General features: G+C 54.1%; 1 protein-coding gene across 3 annotated transcripts; it reads right to left on the reverse strand.

The window, feature by feature from the left end:
• Window positions 1–4,625: 4,625 nt before the first annotated feature.
• Window positions 4,626–10,744, reverse strand: PLPPR2 (phospholipid phosphatase related 2). Of its 3 annotated transcripts, none has more exons than XM_043969449.1 (9): window positions 10,613–10,744; window positions 9,640–9,741; window positions 9,135–9,323; window positions 8,905–9,040; window positions 8,456–8,730; window positions 8,078–8,254; window positions 7,733–7,855; window positions 6,816–6,867; window positions 4,626–6,402 (listed from the first exon to the last, which is right to left on the reverse strand). In XM_043969449.1, the coding sequence occupies exons 2-9, from the start codon at window positions 9,703–9,705 to the stop codon at window positions 6,068–6,070; spliced, it is 1,353 nt and encodes a 450-aa protein (XP_043825384.1). In that variant the 5' UTR covers window positions 9,706–9,741; window positions 10,613–10,744; the 3' UTR covers window positions 4,626–6,067. The 3 variants fall into 3 exon arrangements, with proteins under 3 accessions (XP_043825384.1, XP_043825386.1, XP_043825396.1); XM_043969451.1 differs by having other exon boundaries at window positions 6,147–6,402; window positions 6,816–6,967; XM_043969461.1 differs by lacking the exon at window positions 6,816–6,867 and having other exon boundaries at window positions 6,219–6,402.
• Between the last annotated feature and the right edge of the window lie 438 nt (window positions 10,745–11,182).

Genomic DNA, 11,182 nt, shown 5'->3' on the forward strand with positions numbered 1-11,182 from the left:
TACCAGGTCCATAACCTTGGCCCATCAAGATCATATACTGTTGGAGCTAAAATAGACGTGAATTTTTGCTACTTAACTTCATCACACGCAGGCACACATATACTTAGGGGCTATTACTTTACCAATGGGGAAACTGAGGTCTACAAGTCAGGAATGTGCCCACAAATAGAACATAGAGCTGATCTCTAGGAGATTTCAGGTAAAGGGTATGTTTAGGCAAAACCCAGGGATCTGTGTAAAGAACCACATGATCCTGCACCTCTGAGGTTTCCTTGATCTGATCCTCCAGGATGGGGCCCAGGGATGTATGCAGGGTGTAGTACATCTCTGTCTGAGTGTAAGGGCATAATCCATCCATCCATGCGCAGGTTGTTCCATACAGGTGTATATATATATATATGGGTGTGTGTACTCCTGCATTCATGTACCTGTAGGCATCCACTTGATCCTGGTGCTTTTCCTATCTACTTGCCTGTCTCATTTCCATGCCCAAGAGAGGAGCAGTTGCCTGGTCAGTGGAGAGAAGGGGCACACACAGGCCCCTTTTCCCCAGTAAAAAAAATAAACACCCTCTTGCCCTTCCACCATATTCTGCTCATTCTCACAGCTCTAACAAAGTAGATTCAGCCTTAGTTTGGATTCAGGAGACCCAGGCTTGAGTTTTGACATGGCCACTTACTACATGTATGGCTTTGAACAAGTTCTTCTGCTTCTCAGTTTTCTCATCTATAAAATGAAAGGGTGGGACTAGGTGGTCCCTATATTTCCTTCCAGATTACAATCTTATCATACATACTAGAGGAACCCTATGGTTTTGCAGTTCCTCTCTGAAATGGGGCATGTATATGCATGTGTGTAGAGACACAAGAGGGGTTGTTCCAGGCATCAGGTCAGTGAGGTCTGTGTGAATAAATGTATGTGTGTGAGGGTGGTTTTCTGAGACATGAGGAATTGTTCCAGCACTGAGAGCAGATGGAAAGGATGTTTGGTGTTCCAAAAATCCTAGACTTTGTACCACAGACTGGAGCAGCACTCCAGAGTCCTGGGGACTGGGAGATGAAGGGGAGATGGAAGGATGGTTTTGCCTCAGCTTCTTTGCCCAGTATCATCCACTGCTTCAGCCTGTCCATCTTCCCTCTGTCAATCACTCTGCATCCCAGCACCATTGCCTGGCAACCACAGAGAGGCTGTTGCTAGGAGATCCCAGGTGGGTGGAGGTTTCTGGGACCAGGAAACAGCAGTAGCAGCACAGCAGTAGCAGGAAATCACATAAACACATCATCAGGGCTCTCTGAGCAGGATCCCTTCACAGACTACAGGCTCAGTACTATCCCCCTCCCCCATTCCATGCACCTTGAAACCCCTTCAGTATACAGGCTTTGCCTTCCACCCCACACATATGCCCAGTCCTGGGCAATACCCTCAGCCTACAAACTTAGCTCCCCTCCCCCCACCCACATATACACACACACACACACACTAGTACACAAACATATACAGACACCCTCAACCTCTTTGAGATGTGCTTTGAGCATGGTAACAGGAATATATTGGGAGGGAGAAAGGTTCATCCCCCCCCCCTTTCCAGAGACTGCTGCTTCTTGCTCCATCCCAGGCCATTACAAGGATTCTAACCCTGCAGGGAAGTCCTTTTGGATAAAACAAGGAGCAGGATGAAAAGGTTCAGAACTGAGAAAGAGATAGAGGGAAAGAGGCTAGGAGATTGCAGAGAAAAATATGTGTTGGGAGTAGGACATGGAGAGATAAGAGGAAGAGAGGGAGGAGGAGGGGGATATAAAGATTTGGAAAGACATCTCACCCCCAGCCCCCAGGTGCTCAGTCCCTAGCCAGGCCCTGTCTCCTTTGGGACAGGTTGGACACTGTGGGGGAGAGGGGTCGGCGAAGGGGCCTCCCCTCAACTACGTGTATTCTCAAGCAATAACAGCGCCATCGGTATTATCTACCCAAGAATACCCGTCATCGCGGGGGGCTGACCAATGGGGTAGGGCTTGGGAAAGGGTGGCACTAGAGCAGGGAGTACTCCTTGGCCACACTGGGCAGTGGTAGCAGCAATAGCAGCTCTGGACTCCAGCAGGTCTGTGGTCACAATGCAAAATGGCTCTGGCCCAACCCCAATATGATCTCAGAACTCAGACCCCAACTTGGGACCCTCTCATCCCAGCTATACTTGAGGACCCTGGCCTCAAATATCTCACATCCAGGTTCACAGGCCTTCTGGGCAACTGAGGCCCTACCCCACCTCCACCCCACCCCTACAGCAATTGGCTAACTTGGCACTTCACTCTTGGAATTCTCTTCTAGGCCCCCAGGGACCACCCCTTTCCCTTCCAGGTCATGAAGCCCCGAGACCCAGAATCTAAGAGTTGGAATGGACCTCAGAGGAAATTCAGTCCAACTTATACCTGAACAAAAATCCCTTACATCCTCAGGATCTCTACAGTGAGTTGTTAGCTAGTACCATCCCCAAAGGAATCCCCACCTCCCAGAGTTCCCTTTCCCTCTTCTCTCTCCCATGTGTACTTCCCCAGGACCTTGGACCCTCTTCTAGGATCACAGGAGAACTGGTCTTGGTCCTCTTCCCCTCTCCAGAACTCCAGGCCCTGGAGACCCTGGGGGCGGAGCCGTGAGCTAGGGCAGGGCAGTCCCACAACCCCTTCCTCCAGCTTCAGGACCAACTTCAGAACCGCGGACAGCTCCCGTCTCTAGCCTTCTGGACTGGGAAGACACTAAGGGCTCAGAAAAGGACTGGGGGAATTGGCCACTGTTCCTGAGTAGGCCAGACGATTGGGGCTGTTAAAGACAAGGTAGCAGAGTAGTCCGGGTAATAACAGTGTGGAGGAAGGGAGAAGAGATATGGAGAACCCTGAGACATTGAGAGAGATAGAAATTCAGAGCTGTTGTTGAAACAGGTGTAAGATAGGGACAGAGACGCGGTTCAGGATAGGGAGAGGCTTCACTCTAGCTCACCGCTGAATAGGGAGCCCCAGCCTGGGACCTGAGGGATTCTAAAAGTCCAATGACTGGAGGATTTCTGAATTACAGGGATCAAGGTCTGGGGTGGAGGGGTTGGTTTCTGCGTTCTGGGGTCAACGGGTCGGTTCCTGAGGGGGGAAAAGGCCCGAGCCTTAGGAAATTCAGGATTCTGAGGGTCAAGGGCCAACGTTCTGGGAGACTGGCATTGGGGTGAGTGTAGGGTCGGGGGCGGACTCACCCTTTGTCTGTGGATCCCGGGATAATCCTGCGCTGCCCGTGCCTCGCCCCCGCCCGGCCCAGCTCCCCGCCCCCCCTCCGGAAATCTCTGAGTTTCTGGAAAAGCCACCGCCCCCCCCCAACCCCGCCCCCTGCGGTGGGGGAGCAACACTGGAGTTAGGCCCAGGGCAGAGGTGAAGGCCGGACAGAGGTCCCCTCCTCTTTACAGCCCCTTCCAACCTCCGGAAAGCCTCCATCCCCGACGGGTTTCTCCCTTCCTGATCCCCACCTCCCCTCACGTCTGCCGGGCCTTGATCGTGCTATCCCTGTTCAGGGAAGGGGGCGCGGCCCAGAGCAGCAGCAGGAGGCGCTGGACACCGCCCGGCTTGGGGAGGCTGCCCTGGCCCTAGCCCCGCTCACTCCCTTCCACCTCCTACCCCGCCCGTGGCCACGCCCCCGCGCCCCCACTCTCGGCCGGGGGAGAAGGCGAGGCACGTGGGTTTCAGCTGCATGTTAGGGTGGCAGGTCAGAGCAAATGGGCCCCAGTTCCTTACTGCTCCCACTCCCAATCAGGAAGCCCTCGGAATGTTGAGCAGGTCACAGGCCAAGCACCTTCTCCTCCCCTTATCCCCCCCTCCCAAAAGAAACATGACTCTATCTGTGACTGTGATCTTATCGTTGAGGATGCCTATGTCTGCATGTGACTAAGACGTACTTGTGTGAGAGAGACAGAAAAAGAGCAAAACTGAGGAAATGAGATGGGTTGGGACTCCCAAGCCAGAAACCATTTAGCCACCACCTAACAATCATAGAACTTCGGACTTGGAAGGATCTTGGAGATCATGCCATTCAAATCCCTTCATCGTTTAGAAGCCTAGAGTGGGGAAGAGATGTGTCCCACATCATAATCTGTAAGCAAATGAGCCAGGGGGATGACATTTGTTCGAATTAGTGCACCTCAAAGCCCCTGAAGACCCTTACAGCAACCTGGTGAATTCTCCAGGGACTTCATAGCAAGTTTTGGTTTGGGGGCAGAGGGTAAGGGTGGGGGCCAGAGGAGACCGACTCCAGGCCCAGGATACTAAGAGGTTTCTACATGGCTGAAGGACTGGCCGCTGATGGGGAGTGGTGACAACTTGGAGGAACAGTCACCACCGGATAGAGGGAGCCCCTGGACAACAAGAGGCGTTGAAGCTAATGAAGGGGGGTGGGGAGTATTTTAGACAGAAGGCTGTACACACCATCCAAAGTACTTATCCCAAAACAAAGCTCCACAGCCCAGGCCTGGTTACAGCTCTTTTGTTCACATGCTCCAACCATATTCACGCACCCCATAGGCACATGGTTAGTCACATACAAGGAGGATAGTCACATGTATACTCTTGTAAACATAGAGGAAACAGATGCTGGGGTATTTCTGATACAAACAGATCTTTATTAAAGGCTGTGAAACTTGGAGTGGAAGAGAGGTCTCTCTCTGTTGCTCTCTTTCGCTAGGGCTAGGGGGTGTTAGGGGCAGTGTGCCCTGGGACTGGCACAGCCAGTTTAGGAAGCAAAAAGGTGGTTTTGTTTTTGTTTTGTTGGGTGGGATGAGGAAGCAGGACACAAAAGCTGATCTCCCAAGTGTGTAGGTCACAGGGAAACCCCTACCTCCTCTCCCTTCTCCACCACAAGACTCTGGTCTTAAGTCCAAAAGGTGAACCCCCCCCCCAAATCTAGGACCAAGGAAGTGAGGGATAGGGCACTTGGGGGACACAACACTGGGACCTCAAAGACTCTGCTTAACTACTCTCTTTCCCCCACCTTAGTCTCAGAGCACAGACTTAAAAGAAAAACCCTCCTTTCCAGCCCTGATGGCTGGAGAGGAACTCAGAGTTTAGAGTCATTAAAATAATTATTAGAATTGGGGGATGAAGGAGGAGATAAGGAGAAGAACCCAGCTTGGCTGGGAGGATAGGGGAGCCTATCAGGGTTGGGTGGGAGCTGCCCCATTAAAGGACCTTGCAATGGGAAAATGAGAGATGTAGCTTCAGTAGAAGGACCCTGACAATCCAACGACACCCAACCAGGTCAGATTTGCTGCCTCTTTTCACCATCCTACTATCTGAAGAGGGGTAATCTCAGAATAATCAGAAGGAGCTCCCATTGGCTGAGACTGGCTTCCCTTCCTCCCCCAACCCCAAGAATCTTCAAATACCTAGGCTCCATCATTAGGAATCATTACCATTATTGGCATTCTGAGACATCTAGGACCCAACCCCGGCAAGAACCAAGATTCCCTGTAATTCTTAGACACTGAGCACTCTCATTGGCTGGTGTCAGACGTCCCTCCACATTTCCCCTCCTCCACTCCCAAGTCTCAGAACCATGGGCTTTTTTATTGGCTGGAATCACACCAACCCCAAGCATCCTTAGAATTTTGAGACAGAAAGGTCCTCGATGTGCAGTAAGAGGCCAGAGGTTAATTCTATTAGCTTCTGCCTAAAAAGGAGAAGCTTCTGTCCCTCCTCCAAACCTTGGGGCAATGGAGGGTCTCCACCCTCAGCCTTCCCAATCCTAAATTCCCTTAGATCTGGCAATGAAGACCCTCCTGGGGCCCAGCCAGCTAGAGAGGGGAGTGAGACACGAAGCCCCACCCAAGCCTGGACTTTCTTTAAATTCTCCACCCCTCCCCATATCCATGTGGGACTGGCTGTTGGGGACACGCACAGGCAGGTGTGTGTGCACATGCACACACACACACACACACACACACACAGGCACACAGGCACACAGGAGACACACACACATGGCCTGAGAACATCTGACTCCAGGGGGCGTCTGGGGCCAGAGGCTCTCAGGATCTAGGAACCTGAGTTCACAGCAGGTGGTCCCGGCTGGCAAACAGGTAAGGGCTGAAGCTGTCCCGATGGAAAGGGGAGGGGTAGAGTCCGCTGAGGGTGTACAGGTCCCGCAGCAGAGGAGTGGGCAGCAGCAACTTCCGGCCCCTGCCACCCCCACCTCCACCCCCACCAGCCACAGATGGTCCAGGGGATGGTGGGGGGCCCTGGCTGGGGCCAGGGGTCATGGCAGGCAATGTTGGCTCAGACCTCACTCGAGCGCGGGGAACACGAGGGGAAGAACACATCGGGGGGGCCCGGGAAGACACACAGCTGGGAATCAGGTGGCCCCGACGGGTACAGCTCTGCAGCTCTGGGGAGACAGGTAAAGGGCAAGGCTGGGGTGGGAATCTCCAAAGCACAGAAGGCTTGGGGAATAGGGAATAGGGTGCCAGCGTCCACAGACAGCTCTAGAGATGAGAGGGAGGGGCAGGCAGCATTTTTTCAGGCTGTTTTCCACCAATAATCCTGAACCTATTAGGCTTTTGAGCTGGAAAGCACCTTGGGTACCATCCAGAGCTTGGGTTTGAACCCAGATCCTGTAATTCCCAATTCAGTGCCCTTTCCACTAGATCATTTGACCCAGTGGAGGCTGGAGAAGGCAGGCACAGGGAAGGAAGGGAGGCTTCTTGGAGAGGACTGGTCCCAAGGAGGAGTTCAGGGACCAGAGTGAAGGGTGGGTGTGGAGGGTGGGTTCTGGGGGGAGGGGAAAGGGAGTTCACTCACTGGGTGGGGTGAGGCGGGCAGGCTGCAGCGGGGGTGCAGTGGTCTTGGGCTCCTGAGACAGACAGGCAGAGGGAGCGGGCTAGTGGCCCGGCTGGCCCCAGCCCTGGCCCCTGGCCCTGTCCCGGCGGCTCCTGTTTCTGTTCCTGAGCTGACTGAGGGCCCCCCCCCAGTTAGGGTGGACACCAGGAGGGCAATAATGGAGGGGGTAGAATGGGAAAGGGGGGGCACATGGAAGAGAAAGAGTTTCCAGCATTAACCATACTTCCCCCCCCTTTACCATCCTTCTCTAGGATGGGATCCCCAATCAGGGGTCACAGGTCATGACCTCCAAATGGGAGCAGAAGTGGGGGTGGGGCCAGTAAAAGGACTTAGAAATCATTCAGTCTAACCCCTTCATTTTACTGATAGGGAAACTGAGGCTTGATGAGATGAAGTGATTTGCCCAAGGTCAAACAGTTAATAAATAGCAAAGTCAGGATTTGAATCTGGGACCCCTGGCTCTCTTTCCACTATAATGAAATAGTGCTGGCCCTCCAACTATTTGGAGAACCCTCTTCCTGGCACAGAGCGGTACCATTCACAGGAGGCTGTTTGGTTAGTCTTATATAAATATCGAGAACAACCCTCTACTAGACATACCATATCCTGAGTTCCGCACCACCACCACCACCACCACCACCACCACCATGTTTGGGAATGACTGGGTGGGGTGGGCCCATATCTAGCCCCCCCCCCAAGCTTCCCCAATGCTATCTGGGGACCCTTATTCTAAAGACCCAGGATCCTCAGTGTCTATCTCTAGCTTGCCCCTCATCAGGCACTGAGTCCTTAGGGAAGAAGTCCAAGGTTCTAGCTCACCAGCTGGGTAGAGGAACTGAGAACTGGGGAGTTGGGGGGGGAGGTCAGCTGCCCCTTACCTGGGCTGAATTTAACTTTTCAAGGGGGTTCTCAATAGCAGGTACTGGGCTCAGACCTTCCCATCTGAATGTTCTCTGACTCAGAGGCATTCGACTCTGGAACTTGTTCACAACACAGGTGACCTGAAGCAGGAACAGAGGGAGGCACTAATCTTTCACCCACCAAAAACCAAAAGCTGGCACAAACCTAGACCTCAAACCAGGAAGTAGGGGGAAATGCTATCCCCCAGTCTAGGGCACACCCCCTACCTGGGCTTGATCTCTCTTTCTTTCTATATAATCTACCCCTCCTCCCACTTGCATTCTCTGGGTGATATCAAGGCCCAGCCCCACAAAGAGACTAACCAGGAAGGTGGCGATAGCTGCCCCAGTTAGGAATCCAGCCAGCACATCTGACCAGTGGTTGCGATACTCAGCCACACGGACCACACCCACCAGGAAGGCTGGGCAGAGCAGGGCAAGGCAGAGTGAAGGCTTCACCAGCCTGGAGCCCTTAACCCTGAACACCAGTGTGACATACATCTGGAGGGAGGAAAGGGAAAGGGTCACAGGGATACCCCACAGAACCCCCTGGTTTTACAGATTGGAAAACTGAGGCCTTGAAAGGGGAAATAGGGAGGGGAGTCATTCAGAGGCAGAGGGGAGGAACAGCCTCCTGACTTCAAGTTTGACCTGGAGTCTGGTACTTTGTCTCAGCCCTCTCCGGGTGTTGCTCAGACTCACCGCCGTATAGGTGACCGCAAATGCACACAGGGCTGCATCCTTGCAGGGAAAGGCACGTCGGGCAGCTGCAACCAAGGCAGGGTTGCCAGCTGCACAGGCCCCTTGGTCTGTGACATACCGGTCCAGTCCAGGCTTGTCTGTGGCTGGTGGGGGGCAGCCCAGAGCTGTATAATTGGGGTGGCAGACGGACAGGAAATGTGGGGTAGGATTCCCTGTCACTACCTGCCCAGCATTGGCAAAGATGGATGTGGTGAAGAGGCCAAAGGAATACACACCTAGAAGGGAAAGTTAGAAAAACGGACAGAACTCATCCAGAGGTTGAGTTTGGGCTCTCCCTCATCCTAGAACCCTTTCCTCATCCTTTTCCTCAGACCCCCTTCAAGACTAACACCCCCCCACACACACACACACGTCCCACCACCTGGCTAAGTCCCAGTTCACACCCGCACCCAGGAAGCGGACCAGCCGTCTTAGGGCTGGGCTGAAGCGGCAGCAGTCCCCACACACAATGGTCTTCTCCCTCAAGGCTGGCACAGTTGAGGTGGGAGCTGGGAAGAAGGCCCGGGCAAGCTCTCCAAGGAGGATCTGGGAGGAGAGACCAAGGTTGGAGGAGGAGCCCTACCCTAACCCTTCTCCTCCCTTCTTCACAATCCCCACCTTCCAAGACCCTAGGGTTTACCGTGATGGCAGGCCCCGCAGTGACCAGGGGGTAGATGAGAGCTGGTGGCACACGGCTGGCAGCCTCAGGCCCTGGGTAGGGCTTGGCGTAAGTACTGTCATAGCAGAAGAAGCCCTGCCTGTGTACTGGGAATGTGTCTGTGTATTCCAAGCGGTAGGCGAGAAGCACTACAGCACCCAGGAGTACTGACTGCCAGCCCAGGCCCGGGCAGGCAGGAGCAAAGGACAGAGGAGGACGATGGCATACAGAAAAGCCACCAGGGAAGACACAGAGATGGAACTCCAGGTAAAGGTAATTGGGGAGGGGACACAGAGGTAGAAAGGATAGGGAAAGAAATGGAAGAAAGAAAAGGGAAAGGAGGAAGGGGTTACAAGGAGAACAAAGATCAGGAGAGAGACAAGTCACAAACCAAGAAGAGAGAACATAGTAAGTAAAGCGGAGGGCATCTCTTCCCCTTGCAGAAGCCCCTCCCCCAGCCCCCTAGACTGATCTGCATGGTCCTCACCTCCACAAAGATGAAGCAGGGTATTATGGAGAAACTCCTCTTCAGGTCTGGCCGCCCACTCGCCATGGTGGGATCGGGATGAGGGGTACAACTGGCGGGGGCCTGGGAGAGAGGCCCAGTCACACAGGCCCTCAGATGTACCCTCCAGTCAACTGCTCAGACTGCAATCCCCTAGCACAGCAGACTCAGTCTTCTCCCTCACCCCAAAAGTTTTTAAGGTTTTACTGGGTCTGTTGCGTCTGATCAAGGCAGCCATTGGCCTCTCTGCCTCAGTCTCTCATCTCTCCCTCCCTTACTCACTAGAAAGGCATCCCTTGGAAGAACACCCCTCACCCTTTAAAGACCATCCCAAAGTTCTTCCAGTATTCTAGCCTTCATCCTGTAACTGCCTCAGAGAACGATCACCCAAAGACTTAAAGGCTAGGTGCTAGAGGAGGTACAAAGATTAGCTAAGCCCATTTCCCCTCAAATAACCCCAAAAGACTGGGAAACTCTAGGCCATTTAGTTTCTGTTTTCTCTTTCCAGCCCCCTCCATCCAAGGATTCACTTAGACTAGAGCATGCCAGGGTCTCATCATATGTAGGCACCCCAACGACATCCCCCTGCTCCCAACACCCAGTGGGACTGGACCCCCAGGCTGCTCCAGCCCTGCTGTATTGGCGTTTCCTGCTGGAGTGTGTGTGTGTGTGTGTGTGTGTGTGTGTGTGTGTGTGTGTGTGTGTGTGTGTGTGTGTGTGTGTGTGTGTGTGTGTTGGGAGGGGAAGCCTATTCGAGTGGGCGAACACAGACTCGTAGACTCGCACAGGCGTGCAAACACACACAGTGCCTCCCCCTCCCCCATCACCTCTCCCCATCGCCACCCTGCGGTCCCAAGTACCCTTCCCCCATAACCCCCAGACAACGGTTCTCGAACCCCCTCCCCTTCCCTTAAGTGGGGACCCCCTATCACGGTCCAATCCCCATCACCGCCACCTGGGTCACGGCCGCTCCATGGCCCGGATCCACGTCCCACGACGGGGGAGGCCAGTCCAGGCCCAGCCGGTGGCCTTTGTTCCAGACGTCCAGGTGTCGCGGGCCGACGAGAGGCCAGGCGGAGGCAGCCAGAATCAGAGGACAGCCTAGCTCCGGCTCTCTGGGCGCCGCTGCCTATGGCAGCCGAAGCCGCTGGAGCGGAGCTGGAAAGAGCAGCAGTGAGCAAGGGAAAGGATGGATGGAGAGATGGAGGGAGGGGTGGGAGCGAGCCAGCCGTGCGCCGGCTCATTAGCACCGGGCCAGCCCCGGGGCGGAGCATCTGTGAAAACGCTCCCCAGCTCACCCCCTCCCAACCGCTCCCCCCCACGCCCGGGGGTTCACACCTGGCCCTCAGTACTCCTCTAGAGGAGGGGAGATGGCCCCAGAATGTAACCTACTTGTGGGCAGGGATTATTTCCTTGTGGTCTCTGTATCCTCAGCACCTAGCACCGTCCTGAGCTCACATTAGAAAGCTTAATAAATGCTGAATGGATGGATGGATGGATAGAACCTTTGGTTAAGGCCAGCTGT

Source organism: Dromiciops gliroides, chromosome 1 (genome assembly GCF_019393635.1).
Source record: "Dromiciops gliroides isolate mDroGli1 chromosome 1, mDroGli1.pri, whole genome shotgun sequence".
Classification (NCBI taxonomy): domain Eukaryota; kingdom Metazoa; phylum Chordata; class Mammalia; order Microbiotheria; family Microbiotheriidae; genus Dromiciops; species Dromiciops gliroides.

Coding starts and splice junctions, on each gene's coding strand:
- PLPPR2 (XM_043969449.1), bottom strand. CDS start 9,705: ATGGCGAGTGGGCGGCCAGACCTGAAGAGGAGTTTCTCCATAATACCC. Junction 6,868..7,732: donor AAAAGTTAAATTCAGCCCAG/GTAAGGGGCAGC, acceptor TGTCTGTCTCAG/GAGCCCAAGACCACTGCACC. Junction 6,403..6,815: donor TGCCCGCCTCACCCCACCCA/GTGAGTGAACTC, acceptor CTGTCTCCCCAG/AGCTGCAGAGCTGTACCCGT.